This window comes from Taudactylus pleione, unplaced genomic scaffold, assembly GCF_031769625.1.
Source record: "Taudactylus pleione unplaced genomic scaffold, aTauple2 ptg000306l, whole genome shotgun sequence".
In the NCBI taxonomy this organism is placed as follows: domain Eukaryota; kingdom Metazoa; phylum Chordata; class Amphibia; order Anura; family Myobatrachidae; genus Taudactylus; species Taudactylus pleione.
This window is the reverse complement of record NW_028284707.1, coordinates 5,553,844-5,569,861: the sequence shown is the minus strand read 5'-3', so window position 1 is coordinate 5,569,861 and position 16,018 is coordinate 5,553,844. Positions and strand designations below refer to the sequence as shown.

General features: G+C 48.2%; 1 protein-coding gene across 1 annotated transcript in view; it reads left to right on the top strand.

Moving 5' to 3' along the window:
- The window catches only part of ASNS (asparagine synthetase (glutamine-hydrolyzing)), a 95,608-nt gene that overhangs the window by 61,403 nt on the left and 18,187 nt on the right, over nucleotides 1-16,018 (top strand). Inside the window, exons 5-7 of the mRNA XM_088442203.1 lie at nucleotides 1,003-1,104; nucleotides 8,677-8,804; nucleotides 15,248-15,374. Of these exons, the coding sequence (XP_088298329.1) occupies nucleotides 1,003-1,104; nucleotides 8,677-8,804; nucleotides 15,248-15,374 (357 nt within the window). The remainder of the gene's footprint in view (nucleotides 1-1,002; nucleotides 1,105-8,676; nucleotides 8,805-15,247; nucleotides 15,375-16,018) is intronic.

The following is a 16,018-nucleotide window of genomic DNA, read 5'->3' as shown; positions in this document are numbered from 1 at the left end:
TAAGTGTCAATAGTTTGGAGTCAATTCCAATTAGGTGCGAATTGCGGTTTTGTTTCATTAGAAAGTGGGGAGACCATCCTGGACCCCCTATAAACACGGTCACCGCCTGCAGCAGTTATAAGGAAAGCCGTGTAATTCGATGTTTGGAGAATCTAAACATCTTTCAGTTCCAACTTCATGGGTCATAAAATTTAACAGACAAAAGAATTTTCCTTAACTTGTTCTCGTCTGAGTTTGATGAGTATACATACGTAGCAATCAATTAGTCTGAAGGCGCTTGCACAGATAGGATGGCCCAGTGTTAGTACTCTCATCAGTTAATGTTAGGAGCTTCCTAATAGCACTATTTTCCAATGTATTCTACTAAGACGTCTGCTTGTATCATTTTTTTAAAGGGCCTTGGGAGTATTTACAAGCCCCTGCTTTCCAGGCATGTTTACTGTAAATGTGACCGAAATTTAAAAGGGCAATACTTTTTTTAATAGCAAAACACCCCATATTTTGCTATGAAAAAGTGTTGCCCTTTCAAATTTCCAGCTTACACACAGTGAAACCAGATGGACTTTCCTAGCTGCAACTTCGTAAATAAACCCTACGGAGGGGATTTAAATTGAAAGAAACCAACCAAGTTTTCAGAGGGGGGGCGATTCAATTGTTGCTATTTTTTTAGGACACTCGACGAAGCAATTCAATTGTTGCTCCATATGGGCGCAATAGCTGCCGGCATTGTGCGAGCAAAAATGTGAGATAAACCCGTGGTGAGGGCCCCCATACAGCAGTTTGGGCGCCCTAACCAGGACTTTAGAAGAGTTTATCCATTTTACACGGCTAAACCTGGTCTTATAGGGTGTGAAGGCAGCGATAATTAATGGGCGCCCATTCCAATTGATTCGGAACACTGGGCGCCCATTAATTATCGCCGCCCACAAAACTATTCAATCGCCCCAAGAGAGCTTAATGAGACTAGTACAAACCTTTCTAAGGACATCTTCTTGTGCCCAGGAATGGATCGTGAAACGGTTAAAAGAAACATTTGTCTCCTGTTTGAGAACGCTGTCAGGAAACGATTGATGGCGCACAGAAGAATCGGTTGTCTCCTGTCAGGTACTCTTTTTTTTTTTTTACCAAATATAATGTATTCTTCTCTTATTTTTTCAGATGTTCTAATCCGTTTTCTTTGCTGGACAGTTACATCTGTTCCCGGCAAATATTTATCTTGTGCAGTCAGTGGTATTAGCATAGACACAGGTTCATTTATAAGACTGCAGGAATTTGTTCCAATGCATTGTGCTGTGCTTATGTGTTTAATCATTCATTCTAATTTGACCTTGTTGGCCAAAACTTTACAAGAGTACAGTAATTCCCGAAACTGCTGATATTGTACAGGGGGCTGTCCTAAAGTGGTAGTAGGTTGAAGAGCCATGTTTTCTGATTCCGCCATGTTCTTTTTCAGGTTACCCAGAGAAGCAGGCACAGCCCCCTTTTGCGTTCGCCTTGCAATGTGAGAGGCAGCCCAATAGACGGGCGAATGATGACCTGAAGATTTGCGATTTGTAAAAATCCCATTCACGTCATTTTGGGCCTGATGCAGAGCTGCACACAATCCGCACGCAACGGCGATGTTCACGTAGCTGAGCGATTGTTTGCAACTGCGCATGCGCACTGGGGGGGAGATGTATTAACGGTAAAAATGCGGTAAAACCCCCGAAAATGCAGTTTTCGGGGGTTTTACCGCATTCCCCGTATGCATTAAGCGCATTCTGCTGCTTCGCGTCGCTAGGTAACGCCACCTTCAGGTGGCGTTACCCAATAGAAGCCTATGGGCTTCTTAACGCGACGCTCGGGGCTGGGAGGGATCCGATCGGATCCCTCCCATGAGCCCCCGTGGCCCGCGTCCTTCTGCACATGCACAGAAGGACTTCTGGGTGTTCAACCTGGAAGTCCCTCTGCCCGGCAGCATCGCAAAGGACAGCTGTCATCGAGAGAGCTGTCCTTTGCGAAATCCTTGGTACATACCGCGGTAATGAACCGCGTTATGTACGCGAAGTCAAGGGGGATGTACCGCATCGGCGATGTCGCCGTTAATACATCTCCCCCAAAAGTCCTGAAAACCCCGGCGGCGCAGAGTGTACCCACAGAAGTGCTATTGTGATCAATTCAGAGGGTGTCAGAAATTTGGAGGATGGGGGATCCTGGGTCTTGGCTACTAGTGTTTGCAAATATGGTCCGCTCAGTGGGTGCAGGGACGGACTGGGGCTGCGCCCGCAAAAGGTGCGTGGCCTCACCTCAAAAGGGGCATGGTTATGTCTCACGGGGGCGTGCCGCGAGTCATGGGGCCTGGCCTCGCGGCAACCCCCCCGTCTGTCAGTATTCCGGCAGAGCAGAGCGCTGGGAGGCGGAGTTGTTCGGCCAAGGGTTTAACGCCGGACTGACCCGTCTGGTCATCGCCTCATTCTGGCATTTGCCAGAAGTGCCAGATGGGCAGTCCGGCCTTGAGTGAGTGTGTTATGAGAGCGGCCCAGGCGTATCAGTGCAAGTAACTGCACTCACAGCCGCAGGCATAGGAGGCCGTAGTCAGACAGAGACACTGCACCTGCCATAGAACTTTGTTGGTGCGACTGATAGTGGCGTACAAGGATGCACCAATCGGAATTACAGCGTGCATAGGCACTAAAAGTGAGTGTCTCAGTCCTTGCACAGATATGCACACGGGAAGGAGTTTGTAGCCATTTGTATATACGCGCAGACGGACGACCACCAATAGACGCTGCTGCGTGCGCTTTTGCATGCAACTTAGATATTAGAATGAGGCCCTTTAATAAGACAGTGGTTGTAACACAATTATAAACATTAGCGAAAATAAAACCAACATGGTATATTCACTAATTATTATAAGTACTGCCCAAGTCACTGCAGATCACTACTACTATTGTATTTAATGGAGAACTCTAGCAGACAGAATAGTAAATGAACCTCTGTCGTCGCCCGCCCCCATCCCATATAGTATACCCTCAGGGATCTGAGGCCTGTGGTCCCCACTGTTCGGGAATGACCCAACTGATTACAGCACCCCGATGGTCCTGCAGGAGCCACAAGGAGACGTTTGGGAGAGCAGTGATTGGACAGGTGACACTTCTCATCCAAACAGCTGACAATCTTATTCTTTTTTTCTAAAAGGACAAGTAAATGATCATTTAAAGAGATTGATATTATGCTTTTATATTATTTAAAAAAAAATCTTACATAATAATACGTATTCGCAGGACCCGTTCTGCACATGCACAGAACAGGACCTGTGCAAGCGCAGACTCCCATACATCAGGCCCTAAATTCTATTGATTATCATACACAGTACTTCACAGTCTCTGAATACACGTCCTAAGACAGAAAGAACACTGGGCCTGATTCAGAGCCGCTCGTAAGCGGCCGCTCGTTCGCTCCGAGCGATGTTCGCACATCTGCGCATGCGTATGGGTCGTAATGCGCATGCGCCAACCAGTCAGTGCGGTCGGAAATCGAGCGCTCGCAAAATAGCGAGTGCCTGCTATTTGAGTGACAGGATGAGGCGTTTGTGGGTGGTAACAGGGGAAGGTGCTTGAAAACAGGGAGTGGTGATCCGAACGCAGGCGTGCCTGAACTGTTCGCATGATTGTGCTAGGAAATTCCTACCACAAGCACTGTGAGCAGTGCTACTCGATTAATCTAATAAATAGCGGAGACGTAGGATTCGAGCGGCCAGGGGGCGTCTTTACAAAATAGCGAGCGCCTGTTTCGTTCGCTTGCTCACACATAGAGGCGTCAACAGACCGCAAAGAGCGAGCGCTCAATTTATATAGCCGGCCCCTTTTTCTGAACGAGCGAGCGCAAATAGCGTCCGGCTCTGAATCAGGCCCACAGTCCCCAGTATATAAATCTAGTATATGTCTATGGGGTATACAATCGGGATGCCGACTGTCTAATCCCGGCAAGTGTCTAATGACAGGCGTCGAAATCCTGACGCCTGTCATTAGACCTACGCCGGGAGCCCGACACCCGGCTTACCGATCGAAGGTAAGCCGGGCGCGGACAGGGGGGGGAGGAGGGCGGGTTAGGTTAGGGGCTCCCGGGGGGGACTTAGGGTTAGGCACCCCCTCGGGAGGTTAGGGTTAGGCTAGGGGAAGAGGGGGTTAGGGTTAGGCACCCCCGGGGGGAGGTTAGGGTCAGGGATCCCCCCGGGAGACTTAGGGTTAGGCTGCGGGGAAGTGGGGGTTAGGTTTAGGCACTTAGAGGGTGGTTAGGGTTAGGCACTTGGGGGGAAGGTTAGGGTTAGGCACCCTTAAAGGAAGGTTAGGGTTAGGGGCGGGAGGTTAGGTTAGTAAATAGAAAAAATACTTACCTGTCGGGATTTTCACTGCCGGACTTCGCAGATGACCAAAAGAGGCCAGGAAATCTCTGTTCGCCTTCAGTGATCCTGGCCCTTCGCACCAACGAACATCGCACCAGCCCTATGGAGGCGCAGATTATCCGTCTGAACATGGCTGCCGCGTCTGGCTAGCCACCCCCCCTGCTGCCTCCCAGGAACGCCAACTACATCCAAATTCGTTCTGCGGCCTAAAGCGGTAACAATAGTGCGACTCAGACGCATGTGCAGGCTGAAAACATCATCTGCTTGCATGCGGCATGGACACTGTGTCCACTCCTGAATAAGGCTCATTGGGACTGACATTTGTGGAAATGGGGCCCTAGACTGCACACCATGAAAATATATACAATGGGAGGTGCTACCTGTGGAGACTATTGTTGCAAACATACAAAAAAGAATTACAGATGCACAACTCCAACATTACTCATTATATATTAATAATACATTTTGCAATAGAATTTTGCAAATAATAAGAGAGGTTTTGGCATAATCATGGCCATGGTTATGGGCCTACCCACCGTGCCCAGGTAACCTTTGAGGGTAGGTCCCTAACATACTGGGGTTGAAATCCAGAGCACAGGACACCCCCAAACCAGCCCAGCTGAGTCACCCCAGGGCATCACTCCAGTAATAAATACACGTCCTAAGACAGGAAGAACACAGTCCCCAGTATATAAATCTAGTATATGTCTATGGGGTATGCAGTCGGGATGCCGACAGTCTAAGGTCGAAGGTAAGCTGGGCGCCGGGCACGGACAGGGGGGGGGAGGAGGGAGGGTTAGGTTAGGGGCTCCCGGGGGGGACTTAGGGTTAGGCACTCCCTCTGGAGGTTTGGGTTAGGCTAGGGGAAGGGGGGGTTAGGGTTAGGCACCCCCGGGGGGAGGTTAGGGCCAGGGACCCCCCCGGGAGACTTAGGGTTAGGCTGCGGGGTAGTGGGGGTTAGGTTAAGGCACTTAGAGGGTGGTTAGGGTTAGGCACTTGGGGGGAAGGTTAGGGTTAGGCACCCTTAAGGGAGGGTTAGGGTTAGGGGCGGGAGGTTAGGTTAGTAAATAGAAAAAATACTTACCTGTCGGGATTTTCACTGCTGGACTTCCGCTGTCGGAATTTAAACCGCCTGGCGTGCCGCTGATTCCATCTATGGCCTCACAGTACAGTATCAGGAAATGGGATATGAAATGTAATGCTGTCCATTAGCACCATCTAAGTCTAACCAGTCTGAGGACTCACTGGCGACCTATTTAGTATTATGTGCAAAGATTTTATTGTGCCAAAGTAATAGAAGATCTCATCTAATATCACCCCAAGTTGCTTACAATTTATCACTGGAGCAATTTAGTGACAGTGAGCTGCTGGCACTGGCAGCACTAAGAGAGGTCTTACCGATTTGTCTGATAGGGGGAGATTTATCAAAGCTCGGAGAGAGAGAAAGTGCCAGCCAATCACCTTCAGCGTGATCATTGGCCGGCTGAGTGAGCATAGGGCCAGCCATCTCAGATGTCCAAAAAAGGTCAGGAAATCTCTGTCTGCCTCTTCTCTCCCCCTCAACGGTGGCGACACACTTCCGTTTTGGAAAACGGAGGGCATCGCCGCCCTCTCATCAGGGCTTCATTCAGAGGCGGCCGTACGGGCTACGACCGCACGGCCACCTCGATGTTTGTCCAGTGCGCATGCGCACGAGGGAGCCGGTTCCTTCGTACGCATGCGTGAGACCCGCTACGACCGACAGCGCCGGTCGTAGCGGGTCTCTTTCCAAGGGGAGCAAGCTGTCGATGTTGATTGACAGCTCGCCCCGTTTGGAAGGCAAGCCGGGGGGGGTGGCAGCCCAAACTGAGGCGTTCGGAGGCCCCACTGAGATCACTAGTGATGTCAGTGGAGAGCTTCCGGCTCTGACAGAGCCAGAAGCTCTCCGGGGCTTACGACAAGTGAGGCCCTACCCTAGGGTCTCGTCGTAAGACCCGATGGTCACGATGGTCTATGACCATCGCGACCATCACCCTAGCGGTCGTTAGAGCTGTGGGTGTAAACCCACAGCCTAACGACCGAAACAGAGGCGGCCAGTCAGGATGCAAGCGGCCGCCCAGTTTCTGAGCGACCGCTTGCATCCTCCGACCGCCTCTGAATGAGGGCCTTTGTCTCACTCCACTTCATCCCTCTCCAAGCTCTGATAAATTTCCCTATAGTCTTGCTGCATCTGCGCAGTTGGACTGCCTTAGGGGGTGATTCAGCCCTGGATGGAATTTCAAAGCTGCTTGCGTGCAATTCCGTCCTCACTATTACGGTAATGCAGCAGGAGGCGTCACTCCTCCTGCATGCATTAATGATCCGAGCTGCATCAACGGACACGGCATCGGATCATCTGTGTGAGCCTTGGCCGGCTCAGTGACCATGGGGTCATGCAGGCCGGCCATCGCAGATGTCCAAAAGAGGCCAGGAAATCTCTGTTCGCCTCCGTTTTGGAAAATGCACCATCAGTTGCAGCAACGAACATCGCACCAGCCCTATGGAGGCGCAGATTATCTGTCTGAAAATGGCTGCCGGTGTCAGTGTCTGCAACACGCCTGCGTCTGGCTAGCCACCCCCCCTGCTGCCTCCCAGGAATGCCAACTACATCCAAATTCGTTCTGCGGCTTAAAGCGGTAACAATAGTGCGACTCAGATGCATGTGCAGGCTGAAAACATCATCTGCTTGCATCAGGGTTGCCTACCCTCCCGATTCGGGCGGGAGCCTCCCGATAAACAGGTGCAGCTCCCGCCCCCCCGGAAAGGCAGGCAAGCCTCCCGCCTGCCGCCGATCCCCCGACCCCCCCTCCGAATTACCTGATAAACCCCCGCAGCGGGGGGGGCGCTGACGCGAATCGCGTCATTTTGGCCCCGCCCCCTGCTTTGCAATGCCTATTTTTCCTGCATTGTGTAGCGGGGGCGGGGCTAAAATGACGCGATCGCGTGGCCCCGCCCCCTGTCACGCCCGCAAACTGACCTAACCTCATTTGGACCCGCCCCCTTTTGCCGGCCACGCCCCCTGTGTTGCCGATCTGGCTGCTCCCTCCCGGAAGGAGCAGCCAGATTGTCGGCAAGTATGGCTTGCATGCGGCATGGACACTGTGTCCACTCCTGAATAAGGCTCATTGGGACTGACATTTCTACAAGATACGGATAGAAATCAGCTCTCACTTATGTAAAAGGGACCCAGGCCCTCATTCAGAGGCGATCGGAGGATGCAAGCGGTCACTCAGAAACTGGGCGGCCGCTTGCATCCTGACCATCCGCCTCTGTTTCGGTCGTTAGGCTGTGGGTTTACACCCACAGCTCTAACGACCGCTAGGGTGATGGTCGCGATGGTCTTAGACCATCGCGACCATCGGGGCTTACGACGAGACCCTAGGGTAGGGTCTCACTTGCCGTAAGCCCCGGAGAGCTTCTGGCTCTGTCAGAGCCGGAAGCTCTCCACTGACATCACTAGTGATGTCAGTGGGGCCTCCCCCAAACGGCAGGCGTTCCCATGGGAACGCCTCCGTGTGGGCTGCCACCCCCCCGGCCCGCCTTCCAAATGGGGCGAGCTGTCAATCAACATTGACAGCTCGCCCCCTTTGGAAAGAGACCCGCTACGACTGGCGCTGTCGGTCGTAGCGGGTCTCACGCATGCGCACGAAGGAGCCGGCTCCCTCGTACGCATGCGCACTGTACAAACATCGAGGCGGCCGTGCGGTCGTAGACCGTACGGCCGCCTCTGAATAAAGCCCCCAGTCTTTCAAATGGCATTTCATTGAAATCAATGGTCCATGCCCGATCTCCCCCATCTCTGAGAATATGCAAGTATCAGGGCATTCCATTTTATGGAAATCACCTTTAGCGACTTTATGGAACTGTCAGACATAAAATAAAAACTATTTTTTGTTAATCTTCTTTTATTTTAATCCTGATTTTCAGATGGAGCGTAATGAACACAGTCCATGCCGGAAATGCTTAGATTTATTATACAGACACGTTATTGCCATTCCTTTCTGCTTCATATCATTGTGAAATGTCTCCCGCTACGCCTTTAAAACATGACGGCCTTCATCGCCGTCTATGTGCAAAGTTCTGGGGCAAAGCTACATAAAAGTTAAATATCTGTGTGTCTCTCCCTCCTAGGCTGAAGATCAGCCTATCAATACTAGAGCTAGCATTGAGGGAGACACGTTTATGGTTCTGAGGCGGCCTTTTGAGCAGACACATTACTACAGACGGTAACTTAGCTTGATGTGTTTTAATTGTTTTGTGTTTATTTCTCTCAGGTGGTCTGGACTCCAGCCTGGTTGCTGCAACTCTGCTCAAACTAATGAAAGAAAGCAATATACCGTACCCCTTGCAGACATTTGCAATCGGAATGGACGATAGCCCTGATTTAATGGCTGCGAGAAAGGTAAGAAATTCCTTGTGTACATTTTTATTTATTTATTTATTAACAGTTTCTTATATAGCGCAGCATATTCCGCTTTACAATTGTAAACATTAATAGAACAAAACTGGGTAATAACAGACAGATATATAGGTAGGAAGGCCCTGCTCGCAAGCTTACAAGCTATAGGGAGATTGTACATCTTCGCCTGGTGAAATAGCTGGTACGTGGGGGGGAAGGAACGGCTTTGTGACAGTCATTTATTCATGTGATATAAGATGTGGCAATCTCTGAGCGACATTGGGCCACAGAAAACCGTTTTTGTTCTGGAAAGCAAACTTCTGGGTAATTACATTTAAATGATAGCCGTATGAGTGATTGCTTTCTGACTGGATTTTTAGAGTATGGTACAAAATATTTACCTAAGGCCATAACTAGGGTGATGAAATATGTGCCACGGCACAGGGCACCAAAGGGCAAGGGGCACCACTCAGGCCTTTCAGTTTTCTGTTTATAATCATTCTCTTTTGTCCCCAGCATCTTCTGGCTGCCCCTATCTCCTCCCTGGCCAACTCCTCCTCCATCTGGCCACCTTCCCAAGCACCTTCAGTCACATCCTCTTTTATTTAACGCACACATTTCAAAATACTGTCATACCTGGGACTCAAAACCTATCACCTTTCACACTGCAGTCAGACACCTTACACATGGAGCTATCTGCCCCACAATATCTGCTGGCAGCCCTGAGCACAGCCACTGATTCCAGACCCAGGTGTTACCAACACATCTCGAGTACCACTACAAGCATCTCTTTCTATACCTACAGTCTGTGATCTACACTGCCGGCCCCAGGCTAGAGCACGGTTGCTCCGACAGACAAATCCTGCTGCAGATGCAGCTTCACCAGCGCTTTCCATACCTCATACTATATTTGGCAGTGACACCTGGATAACAGTGGTACAACGGGATTGGTACTCCATCATTGTATGGGACACATCAGAATTGTCATGGCCCTTACCCATGAGGCTGCACGTCTTATGTCCCTATTTGAAAAATAGGGGCGGAAACTCCAGTGCTCTTTCTGGCCCAGGGCACCAAAATGTCTAGTTACGGCTCTGTATTTACCAACAGCTAGCTTTTATCGTTCTGGGCTCTCCAGTGAAGAATCAGGTGTTCTGGTCAGAGCGTGATGGGCTGCTAAGTAAATAGCATTACCCAGAAGTCTATTCTCCTAAACAGAGGTGACTTATTTGCATATTGTTGTTAAGGTGATTTTATAAGCTACTACTTATCTCTTTTTTTTTTAATCATTTCTGTGAGACTTTCTCTATAGAGCTCACACGCTGACCAGCAATTCTCGCATCTTGCACCAAGGAGTCCTAAAAAGGGTGATAGAGGCATCCCCATATATGGCACAACACTCATTTGTTTGTATAACTAGATAAAGAAAGCTATAGATTAATGGGCTACGACACGTGTTGATTTGTCATTTTGACATTAATCCATTTTATATCTTTTGTGGTGCTTTTTAACTGTTTATATAGTGAGTTGTGCTTTATTATAATTTGCTTTTGAAGGTTTGTTTTTATGAAGAGGAGAAGGTGAATCTATTTAATAACAAATCTGAAAAACATCCTGAAAGTATAATTCACTACAAGTGTTTATAAGAGAAATAGACAGATGACGGGGAAGAGAGAGAGAGATGGAGGGGGGGAGAAAAAAACATAGATAAGGAACTCTCTCTCTCTCTCTCTCTCTCTCTCTCTCTCTCTCTCTCTCTCTCTCTCTCTCTCTCTCTCTCCCTCTCTCCCTCTCTCTCGCCCCTGTCTCAGTATCCCGGCCGAGCAGAGCTCTGGGAGGCGGAGATGCTTGGCCAGGCTTTCAGACCCAACCAACCCACTGGCTATCTATCTATCTATCTATCTATCTATCTATCTATCTATCTATCTATCTATCTCATATCTATCTATCTATCTATCTATCTATCTATCTATCTATCTATCTATCTATCTATCTATTTCAAATCTTTCTATCCAGTGGCGTATCTATAATGGGTGCAGTGTGTACGGGGCACACGGGCCCCCTGGATCCAGGGGGGCCCCGCGCCGCACACCCTGCACCCATATTATTTTAAACTTACCTGTCCATGGTCCCGTGGCGGGTGTCAGCGCTGCTTAGAACACTGGATATGGCTGCCGTGGCCATTTTCCCGGTGTTCTGCGCATGCGCAGTAGACTCGGGGCACAAGAGTGTGCCCGGAGTCTACTAATACTCTGGTGGCTGGCCAGCCAGTCGGCTGCCGGCCACCGGGAAGAGAGGAGGGGGCCCCGCATGGGGAGTGCACACGGGCCCCCTCCTCTCTTAAAATGCCCCTCTATCTATCTATCTATCTATCTCACATCTATCTATCTATCTATCTATCTATCTATCTATCTATCTCATATCTATCTATCTCATATCTATCTATCTCACATCTATCTATCTCACATCTATCTATCTATCTATCTATCTATCTATCTATCTATCTATCTATCTATCTATCTATCTATCTATCTATCTATCTCATATCTATCTCACATCTATCTATCTCACATCTGTCTATCTATCTATCTATCTATCTATCTATCTATCTATCTCACATCTATCTATCTATCTATCTATCTATCTATCTATCTATCTATCTATCTATCTATCTTTAAATGGGCTGACAACTTTAATGTTTTTTTCCAGTGACCCTAGGGTGCTTAGTTATCAGGGAGTGTGAAAAGGTTTGTCTGCAGAAGTCTACAAGCACCATGCATCTAAAACTGGTGCAAATGTCATGGAGGGAATAGCTTTTATATTGGGAATTGTAGACTAATATGCAGATATCTCATACCCCTAATTTATTTATGTTATCAATCTACAATGTCAAGAAATTTGTTACCACTGTTTCCAAAATCCAGTCACCCTAAAATCCCCTAGCATTAGTATCTGTCTTGTTAGATGAATTCACTAGAGCTTCTGGCCATGTAATTATATAAACGTATCTGAATCACTTGGCTTCATTGCTGCTAGATTGTGGAAGTGCGGCAGCCTTGATAGGGTTAACAGACCAAGATCATAATCAGCCGCCTACAAATTGCAAGAGCAACACATCTGAACAAGCAAGGTGCCAGGCTCCCCAGGTCTGTAAATATCTCCATCCCCAAAGGCACAGATCTCCTGGCACTGCCAGCCATCGGGTGAGGTTGGCTCCTTCTCTAACGTTATGCACAATCTACTCTGAAAAATACCGGTTTACGCTTTGTCACGGGTGCATAAAATTAATGCAAAATATGTTCCCTGCCTGTAAAAAAAAATCAATAACATAACCGTGCATTCAGATGTAAAACTGATATGAAAATTGTAATATAATTGAAGTTTTGAATCAGACACTTAGGGGTCTAATTACTAAGCAGTGTTAGGAGACAGAGTGAAAAGTGATAAGGTACCAGCCAATCAGCTCCTAAATGTCATCTCACAGGCCGTGTTTGAAAAATGACAGTTGGGAGCTGATTGGCTGGCACCTTATCACTTTCTTATCACTTTTCACTCTGTCTCCTAACATTGCTTAGTAAATACTAAATAGACCCCTTAATTCAGAAACCATGAATGTCAATACTGTATCTCACCTACTTATTAAAGTGTCTTCAACAAAAATTTTTAAAATCTCTCAAGGATACAAAGGTAGACATACATTATAATAACTTAACTAAAATACTAGAAACGAGGGTAACAATAACAAACGATAAAAAAGAACCCCAAACTGTTTATTTTCCTCATTGAATAAATCCCGGCGCTCCAGGTCATTACATTTTACACAACAAAGTAAATAATGAGAAATGATTATACAGTGACTGTTTCCCCCTCTTCATCCATGTAGAGGTCTGTTTTTGCTTTTACTCTTCCCTTCCCTCCAGCTCCCCAGAACTATTATTTTGTGTTTTCCGTGACTTTGGGGTAGATGTACCTTGGAGAGAGATAAAGTACCAACCAATCAGCTTCTTACTGTCATTTTTCGAACACTGGGCCTGATTCACAGCCGGCGCTCGCTCTGAATCAGGGCCCTCCCTCTCTTTTTTTTAGAGCTGCCTCCTGGCTGCTCGTATAGCTGTGGGTGACCACCCATAGCTATAGCGAGCAGCCAAAAAGATGGTCGCGATGGTCAAGACTATAGCGACCATCGGACTTGCGACGAGACACTTGTGGTAGGGTCTCGTCTGCCGCAAGCCCTGGAGTGCTTTTGGCTCTATCAGAGCTAAAAGCACTCCCACTGACATAACTAGTGATGTCAGTGGGGCCGGCCCCAGACGGTAGGCCTTCCCATGGGAACGCCTCCGTCTGGCCAGCCACGCCCCCGGCACGCCCACCAAAGGGGGCGTGCTGGCATTCACCATCGACAGCACGCCCCCTTTGTAGCGAGACCCATAGCGACGCGTTGCCCGTGGCTATCCAGGTCACGCACATGCGCACAACGGAGCCGGGTCTGTCGTACGCATGCGCACTGGCCTAACATCGACCCGCTTGCGAGCGCTGCCTATAAACTGATAGAAGATTATTGGTTGGTACTTTATCTCTCTCCTGGGCTTGATACGTCTCCCGCTTTATTTTTTAGCTCCTCAAATGTTAATGATGAATGAAGTAAACCTTCTAAAGTGGACAAGCTACCCATAGCAACCAATCAGCTTCTAGCTAGCATTTATTAAGTACATTCTGTAAAATAAGTAGAATCTGATTGGTTGCTCCCAGGGCTGCCATCAGAAATTGTGGGGCTGGGATGGACCAAATAGGCAGGCGCCCCCCAGCCCCCATTATACAGAGCACACCTACAGCAACCCCCCCCCCCCGGTAATCTACTCGCAGCAAGTCATCTGCCCCCCTTCCCCCGCGCTCCACACAGCAGGGGGGCCTGCACGCCAACTACTTCCCCCTGCCAAACTTACGGTCACTGACAGGCTAGGCCGGGGGTCCGCTGTTACCAGCATGCAGTAGCCACCCGCGCCCACTACTATATTCCCTCCCTATCTCTCCAACTGCCCGCCGCTGCTGCTGTGTCTATGGCTGGCTGTGGGAGGCAGGCAGAGAGGATGCTCCCGTCTGTTCACGGGAGCATCCTCTCTTCCTGCCTCCCACAGCCAGCCATAAACACGGCAGCAGCGGTTAGGTAACGGCATTTTAACGCTGTTGCAGTGGCAAATCGCATTCTTCACGTGTAATTGGATTGACCCCCATATTTTACGATTTGGTTTTGGTGTTGTAAAACCATCCTCTAATGTTATGGTTTTGGTAACACCACCCTCAACTGTGTTGGTCCGGATTCGGTTTTGGTTTTGGATTTCTTTAATATTGCTAAGAACAGCTAAAATCAAGTAATTTGGGCCGGTTTACATGCAATCCAAACCTGAGATTCAGTTTTTGAATCCGAGTACTGAACTTACAGCAGACCCGAGACAGGAATCGGTTCTCCTCAGAAGAAGTGATCTGAGCCGGGACTCGATTCTACTCGGAACCCTATAGTTCGGGTGTGTTCGGTTTTCAGGAAAACCGATCCGCACGTCTCTAATTCTAACCGAACATTTCTCTGGAATTCTAAAAGTAAAATGGATTTATTATATGTAGTTACTTAAAAAATGATTACACTACTTCTCATACCTATTTACTGTGGCGTATACATACTACAGAGCGCATTGCAAAGAATATTTTAGTCATTGACATCAGTCCCTGCCTCAGTGGAGAGCTCTTTGGGCCTGAACAAGAGACGGACCCTATCGAACAGCCGCTGTCACTCTGTACGCAGCAGCTGTACAGTAATATGCTACTGCTGCAGGGGGCGTCTTGTGTAAGCAGACGCCTCCTGCCAGCTTCTCTGATTCGCTGCTGTGTCTGAAAATCATGTCATTTGGACATGTTAGGACATGAAGACGCAGCATCGGATCCCCTGATGGTCACCATCAGTCATCTGAGTGACCCTCAGGTTACTTAGGACGGCCAGTGTTTTCACGTTGCTGTGGTCCGTAAAGTTGAGTGGGAGGACACAGGCACTGGCCTTGGCATGTCTTGAGAATGGTTCCGACACCCCCCCTCTTTTGAGAACGCTAGCCGTCGTGGCCTCTAAACAGCGGCTTGGAGACACTGCGTGCAATGTTGCAGAACTGTCTCCCTATCACGTGATGAACACATGTACACACAAGGGTTAATTTTCTTTCAGAGGCCAATTAAGCTATCTAGATGTTTTTGGAGTGTGGAAGGAAACCGGAGAACCTAGATAAGGCAAACATGGGGAGAACCTACAAACGCCACACAATAGTGCCAGGAATTAACTCTGTGAAGCCGTAATGCTGTGAAGCAGTAATGCTAACCACTATGCCAACCACTCTGTCATTTTTAGATTGGATACTTTGCCTATACTACCAGTACCCACCATTTATGTACTGTACATTTTTCAGGTAGCCAGTCACATTGGCAGTGAACATCATGAGGTCATGTTTGATTCAGAAGAGGGGATTCAGGCTGTGGATGAGGTCATCTTCTCTCTAGAAACCTATGACATCACGACAGTGAGGTCGTCTGTTGGTAAGTTCCATGTGCAGGTATTTTAAATCCTAAAGTTCTACAGTCACCCTTAAAAAAAAAAAGTCACATATTAATCTCTTTAGAAATGTGTTTCCTGTTCCAAGATTCTGCTGAGATCAGATCGTTCTGACCCAGCCGGGCAAGTGATGCAGCACAGCATCAGGAATTATTCCCATCATTGTCTGCAGCAGTAATGTTCTGTCTGGTTTGTGCAGCGGTAACACGCCGTCAGCTTCTACAGATGGATCATTTTCAGTGTGGAAACTGTTACAAGCATTATCTTAATATGGGGAGGGGGGTTAGATTTAGTTTCCAAAACAAGTAATTCTTAGCTGATTTTATAGCACTCGCGGAGAAATACTTACAGTAGTCACAATTTGCATCCATGATGGGCGACAAAGCATTTAACCACATGAAGTAAAATTGTATTGATGGAAGTCTAACAGAGTCTCACAGTATAAGCTATCAAATGAAAGATTTAGGTAAATATATATATATATATATATATATATATAACATACTGTGTGATGCAGAGCCACCACCGATTTACTTACATACTTGCCTACTCTCCAGGGACTATCGGGGGGACTCCTGAGTTTTTGTGGAGACTCACACTATCCATGAACAATAAGTAGCCCACCCGC